General features: G+C 34.9%; 1 protein-coding gene across 6 annotated transcripts in view; it reads right to left on the reverse strand.

Annotated features, from left to right (window-relative positions):
- Positions 1–16,048, reverse strand: part of CWF19L2 (CWF19 like cell cycle control factor 2) — a 115,042-nt gene that overhangs the window by 5,966 nt on the left and 93,028 nt on the right. For all 6 annotated transcript variants that reach the window (XM_014741257.3, XM_014741258.3, XM_014741259.3 and 3 more), the window contains exons 14-16: positions 14,051–14,167; positions 7,667–7,822; positions 5,728–5,808 (exon numbers count right to left, since the gene is read on the reverse strand). In XM_014741257.3, coding sequence (XP_014596743.3) covers positions 5,728–5,808; positions 7,667–7,822; positions 14,051–14,167 — 354 coding nt within the window. The remainder of the gene's footprint in view (positions 1–5,727; positions 5,809–7,666; positions 7,823–14,050; positions 14,168–16,048) is intronic.

Consider the following 16,048-nt stretch of genomic DNA (forward strand, 5'->3'; position numbering starts at 1 on the left):
TATTCTTAATTTTCTGAGGATACTCCATACAGCTTTCTGTAGTGGTTGCACCAGTTTGCACTCCCACCAGCAGTGTATGAGGGTTCCCTTCTCTCCACATCCTCTCCGACACTTGCTGTTTCTTGTCTTGTTAACTATAGCCATTCTAACTGGAGTGAGGTTATACCTCTCTGTAGTTTTGATTTGCGTTTCCCTGATAGCTAATGAAGTTGAGCATTTTTTCATATGCCTGTTGGCCTTCCATATATCTTCTCTGGAGAAATCTCTGTTCAGATCTTTTGCCCATTTTTTAATTGGGTTGTTGGTTTTTTTGTTGTTGAGATGTATGAGTTCTTTGTATATTTTGGACATTAACCCCTTATCTGATATATGGTTTGAAAACATCTTCTCAATTGTCAGGTTGCCTTTTTGTATTGTTGATGGTTTCCTTTGCTGTGCAGAAGCTTTTTAGTTTGACGCAGTTCCATTTGGTCATTTTTTCTTTTGTTTCACTTGCCCGGTCAGACATGGTACTTGAAAATATGCTGCTAAGACTGCTGTCAAAGAGCGTACCGCCTATGTTTTCTTCTAGAAGTTTCATAGTTTCCGGTCTTACATTCAAGTCTTTAATCCATTTTGAGCTGATTTTTGTGCACGGTGTAAAGGAATGGTCTACTTTCTTTTGCATGTGGCTGTCCAGTTTTCCCAAGAGCATTTATTGAAGAGACTCTCCTTTCTCCATGATATGCTCTGGGCTCCCTTGTCCAATATTAGCTGTCCATAAACGTGTGGGTTTATTTCTGGGCTCTCGATTCTGTTCCATTGATCTGTGGTGTGTTTTTGTGCCAGTACCATGCTGTTTTGGTTACTATGGATTTGTAGTATATTTTGAAATCAGGGAGTGTGATACCTCCAGCTTTGTTCTTTTTTCTCAGGAATCCTTTGGCTATTCAGGGTCTTTTGTTGCTCCATATAAATTTTAGGATTCTTTGTTCTATTTCTGTGAAAAATGTCATTGTAACTTTGATAGGGATTGCTTTGAATCTATAGAATGTTTTAGGAAGTATGGACATTTTAATGACGTTAATTCTTCCAATCCAAGAGCACGGAATATCTTTCCATTTCTCTGTGTCTTCTTCGATTTCTTTCAACAATGTTTTATAGTTTTCGGTGTACAGATCTTTCACTTCTTTGGTTAAGTTTATGCCTAAGTATTTTATTCTTTTTGTTGCACTTGTAAAGGGGATTGTATTCTTTTTTTTTTTTTAAAGATTTTATTTTTTTCCTTTTTATCCCCAAAGCCCTCCAGTACTAGTTGTATGTTCTTCGTTGTGGGTCCTTCTAGTTGTGGCATGTGGGATGCTGCCTCAGCATGGCTTGATGAGCCGTGCCATGTCCACACCCAGGATTTAAACCAACGAAACACTAGGCCACCTGCAGTGGAGCGTGTGAACTTAACCACTCGGCCACGGGGCCAGTCCCCAATGGGATTGTATTCTTAATTTCACTTTCTGCTACTTCGTTGTTAGTGTATAGAAATACAACCAACTTTTGTATGTTGATTTTGTATCCCGCGACTTGAGTGTATTCATTTATCTTTTCTAAAAGTTTTTTAGTGGATTCTTTAGGGTTTTCTATATATAAAATCATGTTGCCTGCAAAGAGTGACAGTTTCACCTCTTCTTTTCCAATGTGGATCCCTTTTATGTCTTTTTCTTGCCTGATTGCTCTAGCTAGGACTTCCAATACTATGTTAAATAAGAGTGGTGACAGTGGGCATCCTTGTCTGGTTCCTGTTCTTAAAGGGATAGCTTTCAGTTTTTCTCCATTGAGAAGGATATTTTCTGTGGGTTTGTCATATATGACCTTTATTATGTTGAGGTATTTTCCTTCTGTACCCATTTTATTTAGAGTTTTTATCATAAATGGATGCTGTATCTTGTCAAATGCTTTCTCTGCATCTATTGAGATGATCATGTGATTTTTATTCTTCATTTTGTTAATGTGGTGTATCATGTTGATAGATTTGTGGATGTTGAACCATCCAGTAATGGGTCTTAAAATGGGGAGATTATCTGAGTTATCCAGGTGGGGCCAATGTAATCACAAGGGTACTTAGAGAGACAGGGGGGTCAGAGTCTGAGAATGGAAGACCCTACACTGTTAGCTTTGAAGATGAAGGAAAGGATCACAAGCCATGGAATGCAGGTGGCTTCTAGAAGCTGGAAATGGTAAGGGAAGAGACTCTCCCCCAGAGCCTCACCTTGATTTTAGCCCAGTGAAACCCAATTCATACTTGTGACCTCCAGAACCATAAGATGATAAATCTGCATTGTTTTAAACCACTAAGTCTCTGGTAATTTGTTAAAGCAACAATAGGAAACTAATATACACACCAAGGCTCAATAACCTATGGCGCAACTACCAAGAGAGCATAATGAACACACTACTACTTTTACACAAAGAACAGTCGCTGCCACAAGCTTCTCCTCTGCTCTCTCGCTGCAGGCTGCAAAAGGTACAACCTATACTGTCTTGCTACAAGAGTTGCTGGTCAGTAAGTATTGCAAAGGCTCCAGCATCAAAGTACATACATGTTTAGCACTTTCCTTTTCCTGCCCTGACCAGCCAGAGGGAAAGGAGTTAGAACTTTGGTACCAGTCTTGAAAGGTACTGACAGAACTACACCAAAAAATTTTTACTGATGGTAGAAAAACAAGAGAATTTGAATTTTGCCCTTTTAACATTCCAGATGTTACTCCTTACTTCCTAAAATTGTTCTTGAGTTTGAAAGTCTTTGGATAAACCAAATTTTCCTTGAGACGGACTTTTCTTAGTTTTCAAAATCAGTCCCTAAATGTGTTACATGTTTTTCAACTGCTATAGTTATCACAAAATTAAACTTAAAAATCACACCATTTAAAAGTTCAGGAAGAATTCACATGAAATCTCAATAAAATACCCTGTGAAAAATGACCACTTTTCTCGATAAGTTATTTAATATCATGCAACTCCTCTGCAATGAACATTCAGATCTGTTTCCCTTGTACATTTCCATGAACTTCACACTACACTGAAATCAAAAGACTCAGAGAAAGTAAACAAAATTGACATAAAAAGAGAAGCTTATGGGGCTGGCCCCGTGGCCGAGTGGTTAAGTCCGCACAAGCCGCTGCAGGCGGCCCAGTGTTTCGTTGGTTCGAATCCTGGGCGCGGACATGGCACTGCTCATCAAACCACGCTGAGGCAGCGTCCCACATGCCACAACTAGAAGGACCCACAACGAAGAATATACAACTATGTACTGGGGGGCTTTGGAGAGAAAGAGGAAAAAAATAAAATCTTAAAATAAAAAAGAGAGAAGCTTATATTCACACAGCAAAGAAAAATCAACAAAGAATCAGAATGAATTACAAATATGTGAATCTCTACTAAAAGCCAAGAATCTACTGTGAGAAAAAAATCACCCTACCCACAATGCAGCAGGTAAAGTACTCTATGAAACTACCAAGGACATAGAGCTTTTAAAAGAAGTATAATGAGGTTCTTTCAGAATAAAAATAATGTTAAAATAACTCAAGATTGTTCACTTCATGCTCAGAAACAATTTTATCATTCTAAAAAGACACTGGAAAGCTTGTTAACCTAAAAAGTGACCTCCTTTAGAATTATTCTTTTACTCAAGTTCTCTTCACAATTCCCTCCACGTAATTACTGAATCCTAAAGCTAAGAGGGACCTCAAGAGGTCATCCAGCTCCTTCCCTATCTGCTGCAACTCTCAGTCTCAGATACAACACTGTGTAGTGACTTAAAAAAAGCCAATTGTTGCTATTTTTTAAATGCTTCAAAGTTGAATAGACAACTAGCATTCCAACAAGGATCTGTGTTGTTTCTTATTATCCACATCAGTTAAATTAAAATATTGAAACCCTCTGGGTACTTAATTCAGGTACTTATCCAGGTTTTAAGAAACAAACTTACAATAGGTACTAGATCATTTACCAGTAAAAAAACCTGCATATACAGTGTAGCAAATGGAGAATAATATGTTTCCCTTAAAATTTCTACTTTGAAATATTTTCATCTGCCATTAAAATCATGTTCTAGGGCCCAGCCTGTGGCATAGCGGTTAAGTACACACATTCCGCTTCTCGGTGGCCCAGGTTCACCGGTTTGGATCCCAGGTGCGGACGTGGCACCATTTGGCAAAAGCCATGCTGTGGTAGGCATCCCACATATGAAGTAGAGGAAGATGGGCATGGATGTTAGCTCAGGGCCAGTCTTCCTCAGCACAAAGAGGAGGATTGGCAGTAGTTAGTGCAGGGCTAATCTTCCTCAAAAAAAAAAAAAATCATGTTCTAAAAGAATGGCACTGGAAATTACAATATAAGAAGTGAAAAACTCAGGCACAAAAGATCTACGTCTATTAGATACCTTTTTCTATAGGCTCATAAAAGACAGTAGTAAACAGGACATTTGGAGGGGGGTTGTTTTTTATTTTGTTTTTTAATATATTGTCTGGCCCAATTCACCGGCAAGGGAAAGAAAAAGACTGTACATGTGTTTTTACCTTTGAATTAAAACTATCTTCAATAATGCAATGAAATTTGAATCTTTTAACTGGGATATAATAAATGTAATAAGGAATCCTATCAGTCACATGGATCAGGAATCTAGCTTTCCAAAAGAAGAAATGGGAGAGAAATATTCTAGTGACATCTATTAGAACAGGGGTTGGGAAACTTAAAAAAGCTTATGAAAACTTATAAGAGTTTCAATTTAAATACAATATTTTGGGCTTTGCAGATCATATAGTCTCTGTTGAAACTCTCAACTCTGCTTTTGCAGCATAAAAGCACCAAAAGACAATACATAGACGAATGGGTGTAAATGTGTTCTAACGAAACTTTGTTTACACAAACAGGCAGCAGGCTGGATTTAGCACACAGGCTGGAGTTCCCAACCCCTGCACTACAATATAAGCTCCATAAAGTCAGAGAGATCATCTCTGTTTTGTTCCACCATGTATAAAAAGCACCTAGAACAGTACCTGGTAAATAGTATGCATTCAATAAACATTTGTAGAATAGATTACTTTTTGAATAGAAAAACAAAAAGAAACCCACAATTCTATTATATCTCTATTCCATTTAATTTATATTTCTAGAAAAGAGAGAAGTCATCACAGAAGTACTCAACTTACGAGTAACTTTTATCTAAAAGCTGATCTGCAAATTAAGATTAAACTATGAAACATGATCAGGAAAGTCCTTAAAAGAATAATGAACCCATAAGCTAACTCAACTACTGTTTTAAAAGAACATAACAGGTAACTTTTGTATAAGAAAAAAAAAATTCAAAATTCACAATAGAGCCTCTAGGAAAATGTTTCTCTCATTATAATTCCAGTAACAAACAGGCCCCTCTCACCACTTGTCCCACAGAGGCTGAGAGGTCGATGAGAGGAGCTCTCATGGCACAGTCTGATGGCTGTCACAGCCAATTACGCGACTACAGTGGCGGAGGGCCAGGTCAGGAATAAACAAATATTCAAATAAGCAATTAAACAAATAAGCATTTGCTAGACCAGATAAGATGAAAATAATTTCTTCTTTATTTGTAGAATTAGTTACTTCACCTTTGGTTTACTCAGCCAAATGGTCTCTTTTTCAAATAAGATGCGGAAATTAATGACAATCCTAAATACTATGGTAATTTCTTATATTAGGACAAAAAATGATACTTACAGACTTTCTGATATCTTTTGAAGAGAGATCAATCAATTTCTTGTTCATAGACCACTCTTCATCAGATTCCATTATGGCTTTCTAACAAAGAGCCATTTGTTAATGAAAAAATATAAATAAGCAAATACAAAGAGACAGTTTAAAATTAAAGTAATGCAATGAATTAATTACAGGGCATATTATACATGGCAGGTCATTATTTTGAATGGATTAAAGCTTCAATTTCTGTTATTTAAAATTGGACGTTCTTGATTTTTTTAAAGTCCTATCTTTAGCCAAGATATTACTGTTTTACTCATTCTGAACTCCTGTACTTAATTTCAGCTCAACTTTACATGACAAAAACAACCATCGGTAAGACCAAGTAATTTAATATTGAACATAATTTGTGAACAGAAAAGTTCACAAATTCCTTAATCCATTCATAGAAATCTACTCAAACAAATTCATTTTGTTTTACTGCTCTTCTTCCAAATGTCAGAGAGTAATTTATATGCTAGCAACCAAGTACTTGAACTATTTCTAGACATACAAAAAAGTAATAACAATGCAGGGGAAAAAATACATAGAAATGGAATTAGGAGACCTTCTAGGCTAAGCAGTATGACTGTATTACGGTAAAGAAATATTTAACAGAAAGAAAAACTAGGGTGACAAGTATAAAATAATCATTTTTGTACAGTATCTTTATTAAGGAAGCAAATTTGAAAATGAAATTACCATTTAAATAAGCACAATTTAAATACATCAGATATACTGCTGTTCCCTACTTAAAAGGCATAGGTTACTTGTATTGACACTATAATGTAGCACAGTCACTATAAAATCAAAGCCAAACCAAATAAATGTATCTTTAATGAGCATATAAAAGGTTTAGTGTAGAAAAGTGACACACCATTCTGCTAAGAGATGACATTTCTGTCATCCAACATAAGCAACAGTGACTGCTCTATGTTGTGCCCTATACCTCAATGCCTATAGTCACAATCATCTAAGGCTCTACTGAGGGAATAAAAAACAAGATTGAATAAAAATATAATAATCTCTTTCTCAACTGATTTTGTTTAACATAAGAATAGCATGGGTCTGGGATTATCTTTTTAATACCATTCTTCAAATCAAATAATTAGATTGTTTTTAAAAATTTCTAGAGAAAGAAAGTAAAGTTTTCACCACCTCACTATTGTTGGGATTGACAGTCCATGTTAATAAACTTTACCATCTTATACTGCCTAAATGTTGCATTTGCAAGATTCCCATACTACCTCACAAAACATTACCTTCTTTTTTCATTGCACATGTTATATTTCATATATGATTCTACATTTATACATTTATATTAGTCTATAAATTATATTATATTCAGGTCAGCATCAAACATATGCTATTTAGTAAAAGCTGCCTGAATACTATAATGACACAATTAAGAACTCTAGTCATTCATTGTCCAAAAACGTAAGTCAAGGTGAAATATTAGTTTCCTTTTACAAATAGCATGATGAGGTATTAAATACCAGAACTTACAGCAATATCTTGTCTCAACAATTGTAGTTTGTACTGTTTGTATGTATTATCTTCGACTCTTGTGAATTTCAGTAAGTTTTCTAGAGTTATGACTATAATTTTGACTTGAAAGGACTTGAAGGCAAAACCTTGATTTTTTATTTGAGAAATGAGAAATTAAAATAGAAACTGTAAATTACCACTTGATAGTATGTTCATACTTATAAATAAGCATGCTTTTTAAAGGTCAAATCCCAAATTTCTTTCTAAAGAAATTTATACAGAGAACTTTTTGTGCTTTACTTAATCTCTTTACATGATATAAAATTGAATATAAGTATATGGGAGAAAAAATATAAGAATTAAGGTAACTGTATTCATAGAACAGCAGTGTAGCAAAATAATAAGTACACATGTAAAGACTATCCATAAATACCTTAAAATAGATAGGAGCCATATCACCCACTTCCTTTGGGAGAGGAATGCATTCATAAACCATATGATACTGTTTCTTCATGTTCATATTAGTTTCTAAAAAGATGCAGTCCAAACCTTTATCTTCAAACATCTTTACCAATGATTTTCTGAACATCTGAAGAAAGAAAATGGCTAGGTAAATAAACCACTTAGAGGAGATTCAAAATATGAAAATAATAAAAGTACAATAAATCCCTTTAAAATAAAAAACAAATAGTAAGCCATATCTAAACTTTGTAATGTTAATTTATAATTACTTTTACTTTCTAAATTCACTATCTAATTTCACATATTTGAGCAATATTTTTTTTTAAAGTGAAACTCACTCTACACAGTTTTACGTATATACTGGAAACGGTTCCAGAAAACTAAAATAAGAAAAGGAAATCAAATTTAGGTTGATTTTCAAAACATGCAGAACTGACAATAAAATCATAGGAAAACATCCAGAAGCCAAAAAAGGTACTCTGAGCAAGCAGGCATCCTTAAACTCAGTAACAGACAAGTGGAATTCACTTTCAATTGTTTCCCTAGGCTTACAGCATCTTCATTTGCTGGTTCCCTTACATGTCTCTGCTGACCCTTCACTTCTAACCTTGTATAGTCAAGCAGTCTCCTATTTTCACATATAATCCAGTCCTACCAAGTTTATGAAAATTAAATGTACTAAAGTTGAAAGTAAGACTGTTTTCCCAAAGAGCTCAACATTATTATAAAATCCTCCCCCTCCTTTTCTGTTTACTATTTTTTACTACTTTACTTATTTACTTCACACTCCTAGGCCTGAGGGACTGCTATTTATAGAAGGTGGTTGGATGGAGCTTAGACATGCAGTCCAGGATGTTCACATGTATTCACAGGATAAACTGTAGTATAGGATGAAGCTAAGGGTTAGAAGAAAAAGGAGTAGGCTGCAGGGTAGGGACCAAAAGCAACTCTCCCCACACCACCATGTGTTGACCTCCAAAGTATCTGAGAATTCTAAATTCGAGCTTGGCCTTGGAGAGTGTTATTCAAGTATATTTGTCTAAATAGGAGGGTGAAACATTTTTATTTAGATTTATCAGCTTGATTTATAACTTTTTAACATTTTACTTAAACTTTTTTATTATGATTATAGATCACATGTAGAAATAGTAGTGAGAAATCTATGTACCCTTAACCCAGTTTCCTCTAATGGTAACATCTTACAAAACCACAGCACAACATCACAACCAGGATATTAATATTGATACAATCAAGATACAGAGCAATTCCAACACTACAAGGATCCCTCCTGCTGCCCCTTTATAAACACATTCACTCTCACTCCCATTTCTTAGCCCCTGACAACTACCAATCTGTTCTCTATTTCTTTAATTTTGTCATTTCAAGAATGTTACATAAATGGAATCATGCAGTCTTTTGGGGTTGGTATATTCCACTTAGCATAATTTCCTGGAGATTTAATCAAGTTTTTGTTAAGAAATTGCCATGTGGAATTGGAAGTTCAGATTCCCCACTCAGCCTCTGTTGATACCCCAAAAGGGGATGCTTATTACTGCTAGGTAGATGATGTGAGTTCTGGGCTCCCACCAGGCCTCCACTAATCACTTATTACTGGTCCCTCATCTTTTCTATTTTTCACTCATCTTATAAAATAAGAGCAAGTAAAAAAAAAAAACATTAAATAATTATACTTTGAGTGAACTAGAAAGGTACCTAGTAAGCAAAAGATACGAAATTCGCTTTTCATTTCTCACCACAGCTATTTATAAATTCAGCATAGGCTCTTTAGACACTCAATTTGTTGTTAAACTCAAAGTCTTGGCTAACAGCTTAAGGGGTTGCAGACTTTACACCCATAATCTCATTACAGTCAGACACCGCATAACGACTTTTTGGTCAACAAGAGACCACATATACGACAGTGATCCCATAAGATTAGTAGCATATAGCCTAAGTGTGTAGGAGGCTATACCATCTAGGTTTGTATTAGTATATTCTATGATGTTCTCACAACAATGAAATCACCTAATGACACATTCTCAGAATGTATCCCTGTCATTAAGTGACATATGACTATATAAGTCATTGTTAGATAAATCATTATAGATGATTATAGATAACTGATTCTCCTTTTTAAAATTCCCTGATTTTGGTATTATACATTATAAAATCACATTAATGGAGATAGTGTATATAGAACTGAGGCTAAATTATGATAAAAATAAAAGATAAAATATTGTTATAGATATTTACATGGTAAAATTGACCATTCAAGTGCACATACAATTGAGGCTAAATTACAATAAAAAATAAAACATAAAATATTGTTATAGATATCTATACAGTAAAATTGATCATTCAAATTTTAAAGCTGCCATGTCCCCAGTCTGATTTCTGCAGATAAAAACTCTTCCCAAAAAAGGCTGTGTTTACGAAAGTTTCATTTTCCTCTTCCTGGGTGTACAAGGAGACTAAATTTCCCAGCCTTTCTCAGACTTAGGTGGGGCCAAGTTTAGTTCTGGGTAATGCATGTAGAAATGATATGTGTCACTTGTGTGTTAAAGCAGTTAAGAGGTAGTGTGCTTTCTTATGTTCACTTTCTTCCATCCAAGGGGCTGAAAGAGAAGGACTCCTTATCATGGAAGGAGGCTGCATACCTGAATCACTGCTCGGAGGCAAACTGTCTTGAAGAATTGCCCAGCCTACATCAGACTACGATATAAGACATTAACTTTTGCTGTCTCAAGCTACTGTGAGTTAAGTTTTGTTTGCAACAACAGTGAAGAATAATAATATGGACAATTCACAGACATCAATGATACGACTAAAGCTGCAGATGAACCAGAAAGTGACAACCGTTAACCCCTCTTTTCAAATCTACTCAACTGTATGTCCCAGATAGTTATCTTTACACGCCTAGTATCACAAATTGAAACACAAAACCAAATGGGAAAATACACAAATTTGGTTTAATAACATAGTTTTTAGATGGTCTCTATTTTCTTACTGTTTGTAAATTTTTATTTATTATGAATATTTTCAATTATTTATTTCATTATCTAGTTTTGTGGGGAGCAGACAATTCTATATACTAGAAAAAGGAAAATCACTACTAGAGTGGAACTATATCTTTGAAAACCAAACTTTTCTGAGGAAGAGAAAAAGTGGATACAAAGCAGCTGCCAACAATAATAAAAATTTAGATAATCCAAAGATTATCTCATAAATTTCCTTACTTCAGGTTTGTTCATGACCCTTTCCTGGTTTAACCATTGGATGATTATTCTAGATGAAAATGTAATTCCAATATATAATATAAATGATATAAATGAAAATTCCAAAGTACTAAATTAGTAGTGATGTAAAAATTTCACTATTATAAAATATATAAACATTATACTAATAGCTTCAAGGAGAACACAGACACATCTAAGTATTTCTTCTCCTCTATGTATACAAAAGACTTTAATTTTAAAATATGAGTTTAATGGTCTAATTTGAGATTATCAATTCCATTAAAGCAAGATTTGCCCCCAGCTCAATATAACAAATACACTATACATATTTAAATAACACTCATTTTTTAAAAGTTATATGACTACTAAACAATAAAGCTTTTTAGTTCATTATCATAATATACCAAAACTGTTTTATGCTTCAGAGAGATACAGAGATCCCATGTTATGAGGATGATATAAAATTCCCATATTCCAAATAAAAAACACTTCATCCTCTGGGTAATCACTATTTTCCATATTTCTAAAGTATGATTACTCACCTAATGGCCATTCCTCATTTAGTTAACACATCTGGACTAAAATTCTTTACAATATAAATAAGTAAGCTACACTATAGATTGTTGCAATTCTTAATTTGTATCAAGTCACATTACAAAAAAATCAGGTAATTATGAGTAAAAAGTTTTCAGGGGCCAGCCTGGTGGTGTAGAGGTTACATTTGCATGCTCTGCTTTGGCAGCCCAGGGTTAATGGGTTCAGAGCCCAGGCACAGACCTCTATACTGCTCATCAAGCCACACTGTGGCAGTGTCTCACATACAAAACAGAGGAACATTGGCACACATGTCAGCTCAGGGACAATCTTCCTCAAGCAAAAAGAGGAAGATCGGCAACAGATTTAGCTCAGGGCCAATCTTCATCACCAAAAAAAAAAAAGAAAAGAAAAAACTGAAATGAAAATTAGGTATTTTCCTTAAAAAATCAAGCTATTTACGGGCTGGCCCCATGGCCGAGTGGTAAAGTTCGCGCGCTCCGCTGCAGGCATCCCAGTGTTTCGTTGGTTCGAATCCTGGGCGCGGACATGGCACTGCTCATCAGACCATGCTGAGGCAGCGTCCCACATGCCACAACTAGAAGAACCCACAACGAAGAATATACAACTATGTACCGGGGGGCTTTGGGGAGAAAAAGGAAATAATAAAATCTTTAAAAAAAAAAAAAAATCAAGCTATTTAGGGCTGACCATGTAATATTAATACTATAATTTATTCAAGATTTCTAAAAAGAATATATCTAAAGATAAAGTTATCCAAAGATAAATGTTATGAGATAGGATAGAATATACGCATTTACCTCTATACCCTTCATGGATTGACCCCTCAAAACTGACACTAATTTTTAAAACAGTACAAACCAACTGGAACAACCAGAATGAGAGACGAAACAATGAAAATCAGATCACCCTGCAATATCTGACTTAAACACTAGACAGCTGGCTCATACCTGGGTGGTGTGGGGGAGGGGCTAGCAGGGATAGTAAAGGATAAAGCCATGTTGCACTGCACACTTCTCAAAAGGCTCAGGAATCAGCAGCACCAAGTCCTTATGGAAGGAGAGGTGAAGGTGTGGTGAAAGAGATGAAAGTCTTTTGGAAAAAAAGCAACTGACATGCCAGATGCCCTGCTCCACACCAGCAGAACACTACAGGATTATCCTTGGGAGAAGGTAAAGGATAAAGTTACTGGACTCAGAAAACCAGACACAGCTGAGGGCATACAGTCGGAAAACAGGGGCATTATAGGAAATGTTACTTAACGTTCTTAAATATTCAACATTCTGCCTCCAGCCGTCTTCCCTGACACAGCTCCCAGAACTCTGGCAAGGAGACTTAGATGCTCTAGGCAAGAGATTGAAAGACTTTTCTGGAGGATCTGACTAACACCAAGAAAAGGTACCAACACCAGAAGTTTCCCAATGAAATGTCCCTATATATACATCATTCCATAGTGAAGCCCACTTAGATGGGCATCAACAAACCTACCACCACATCGCCGATTTGGGATATTTAAAAAATCGACCTACAGTGTCTGACTATGACATATGTTCAAGCACATTTGTCAAACTGATGAGAATAAATTTAAAGGAGACCAAGTTTCACTACATATTTAATAAAACTAAAAATATGGATAATATTCATTCAAAATTTGTGATTATTCCCATATGCTCTGCTGAAACTTATCTTGGCATTTTCTATCAAATATAAGGTCTAAAATTAAATGTTACTAAAGGATGGTGATAGACCACTTGAAAGAAGTGGCTCCTGCATTTGCAAACAATATTTTTTGCTAAGTCAAATCATTTTTTGTATATATTCTATAAAAGAGATGAATGACCATAAGGATATTCATCAGGCCATAATTAATTTGAGTTTTTGTACATATTTGAAAGTAAAAACAAATATCCAAAAAGCTACATTTTTTAAAATAAGCTAGAATTCAGATATTTATTCACTTGATATCTTACAATAATTTACAACTTCTACAACTTTTTCTTTTATCTCACAAAAAGAGCCATAATACCATTATTTGCACAAAACAATTTGGCTTTTCCTCCCTCATTCAATTTTCCATAATGCAGCTGGCTTACAAAATCTGCTAAACTATAATACAAGCTGTACTAGAATCTACACTACCTTTGGCCAAAATCAATGAATGATTTTATCTCTCCATTTCTCACAGCACCTGTAATACCTTATATTCATGTACTCAGTATCTGTTGAAATGAATAAGTTTCTTCTTCATCTATCAATGTTTTTCATCAAGTAGCTTAATGTCTTACAAAAATATAAAACAGACTAGATTTCTGTATTACTTAGAATCTTTTTGGCACTGTATTTTGCTCTAAGTTAAATCAGTTTTGCATGTATAAATTTTTAAAAGGCATTCCAGAAAAGTCCCAAAATAATTCTGAAAACCAAATTTGCATAGTTTCCTCTTTAAATTATTTACTGCACTGGCATCCACCATATGAACATATAAAACTTGTTAGAATTTATCACCATAGTTTGCACAAGTTGCTCATGAGCATTCCAATGATAATGAGCATTATCATGCTGACCTGAATTTCCTCCCAGATGTCTTCGTCCAATAAGGTAGCTGCTCTATGGTGCTGCAAAGGGACTATCAGGCAGTGCCCCTCAGTAAGAGACCGACAGTTGGGTAAACATAAATAAACCTGGGGGAAAAAAGTCCAAAGATGAAATGTTACTACCTTTTATTCTCAATTGTGACAGATGAGCCCCTAGTAGGGCTCACCTAACATTTAATAAAGTATACTTGCTTATAAGCAACATATTTTATTTTAATATTCATAGATATTTAATATTTTTAGACTTTAAAAAGCCGTGAAGAGAGCTTTTAATAAATTAGGCATTTAGAGTGTAAGTCTTAATGTTTAACTGTTTAATCACACAAAGATTAAGTTTACCTAAGGGCAGAATGAATGGAACTTTATCCTCAATCTGCGGAAGCTAAATGCTTTCAAAGACCTTGAAATAACACAATTTTTGCAAGAATAAAAAGATACATGGCCTGGTAATGATAGATATGCCTATTAATTGGGCCTTCCTTTTGCTACTGGCTGAGCAAATAGAATTAACCTAATTAAGAGAGAAAGAAATGACCTCTCTATGGCTTTACTGCTCTGGTTAAGTTCTGTTTATTTATACATATGTATTACCTATAAGCTGGTGCTGTTTCTCCATTATACATAAACTGTCTTAAAAAAAAAGGCCAATTAGTATGTATGTTGTGAGCAAAGAGTGTTCATGAGAAGCATAAATAATATTCTGCAAAGAGGCTTAATCTTGTTTTCTATTATTTTTTGTAAGGTTTTAGCTAGAGAAAATTTAACGGCAGACAATATTTATTTATTTAACAAAACAATGCAAATTTTTTAAATTTCACTGAGAGAGGACAAAGTAGGAGTCGATATGGATATTTACCTAAATTTACAGTAAAATCACAATCATATACACAATTAAAAACAGTATCAGTACTGATTCATAAATAGTAACAAACTTACTAGACTAATGTAAGATGCTAAGAATAGAGGAAACTGTGTGTGGGGTATATGGAACTGCATTCTCAATTTTCCTATAAATCTAAAACTGTTCTAAAAAAGTCTTTTTTTCAAAAAAGCACAGTGTTAAGACAAGGAGGTGGATAGATGACTTTTATTTTAAAAAGGAGGGAGAAGGCAGGCATAGCTGATGACTAGAAAGTTACAAAGTTGTTTAACTGTCTCTTCTTTTTTTCTTTTTTGTGTGTGAGGAAGATTGGCTCTGAGTTACCATCTGTTGCCAATCTTCCTCTTTTTGCTTGAGGAAGATTGTCGCTGAGGTAACATCTGTGCCAGTCTTCCCCCATTTTGTACGTGGGGCACCACCACAGCATGGCTTGATAAGGCAGGTGTAGTTCTGTACCTGGGATCTGAACTCGCAAACCACAGGGTGCCAAAGTAGAGCACATGAACTTAACCACGACGCTATCAGGCCGGCCCCAATTAACTGTCTGACTCCAATGACTACTAATATAGTTTCATTAACACATTTGGATTTAAGATATTAACTTTAAATATTAGAAATTCAAGCTGAGTAAGAATTACTGAATTGCTTTGAAATATTGCTTATTATTTCCATTCAACAGCAAAATAATTCCCTAGAAACTCATAATCATATGATTAACTTAGGTAATAACTAAAAGGAATAATCTGTTATTGTTTATTCAGATTAATAAAATAACCTATTAGCTACAATGGATGGGACAGGCATTCAGATATTGTTGGAAATTGATGAATTCCTTGTAATCAATATTTCAAATATTTCTATATTAAAATATTCACAGATGAAAGGCTGATGGCAGATGGTAGTTTCTACAGCAAAGATAGCATATTAAAGCATAGGTGGAGAAAGGAGAGACTCAAATGGTTTCAAAATGAATCCAGAACAAAAAGACGAGTTCAAGAGGGAAGAAAGAGATCAGCCAACTCTCAGTAAGTTGAGGGCAAAGAGAAGAATTTAATACCATTAGAAATGACTAATTGGAGGGGCTGCCC

This window comes from Equus caballus, chromosome 7, assembly GCF_041296265.1.
Source record: "Equus caballus isolate H_3958 breed thoroughbred chromosome 7, TB-T2T, whole genome shotgun sequence".
NCBI classification, from domain to species: domain Eukaryota; kingdom Metazoa; phylum Chordata; class Mammalia; order Perissodactyla; family Equidae; genus Equus; species Equus caballus.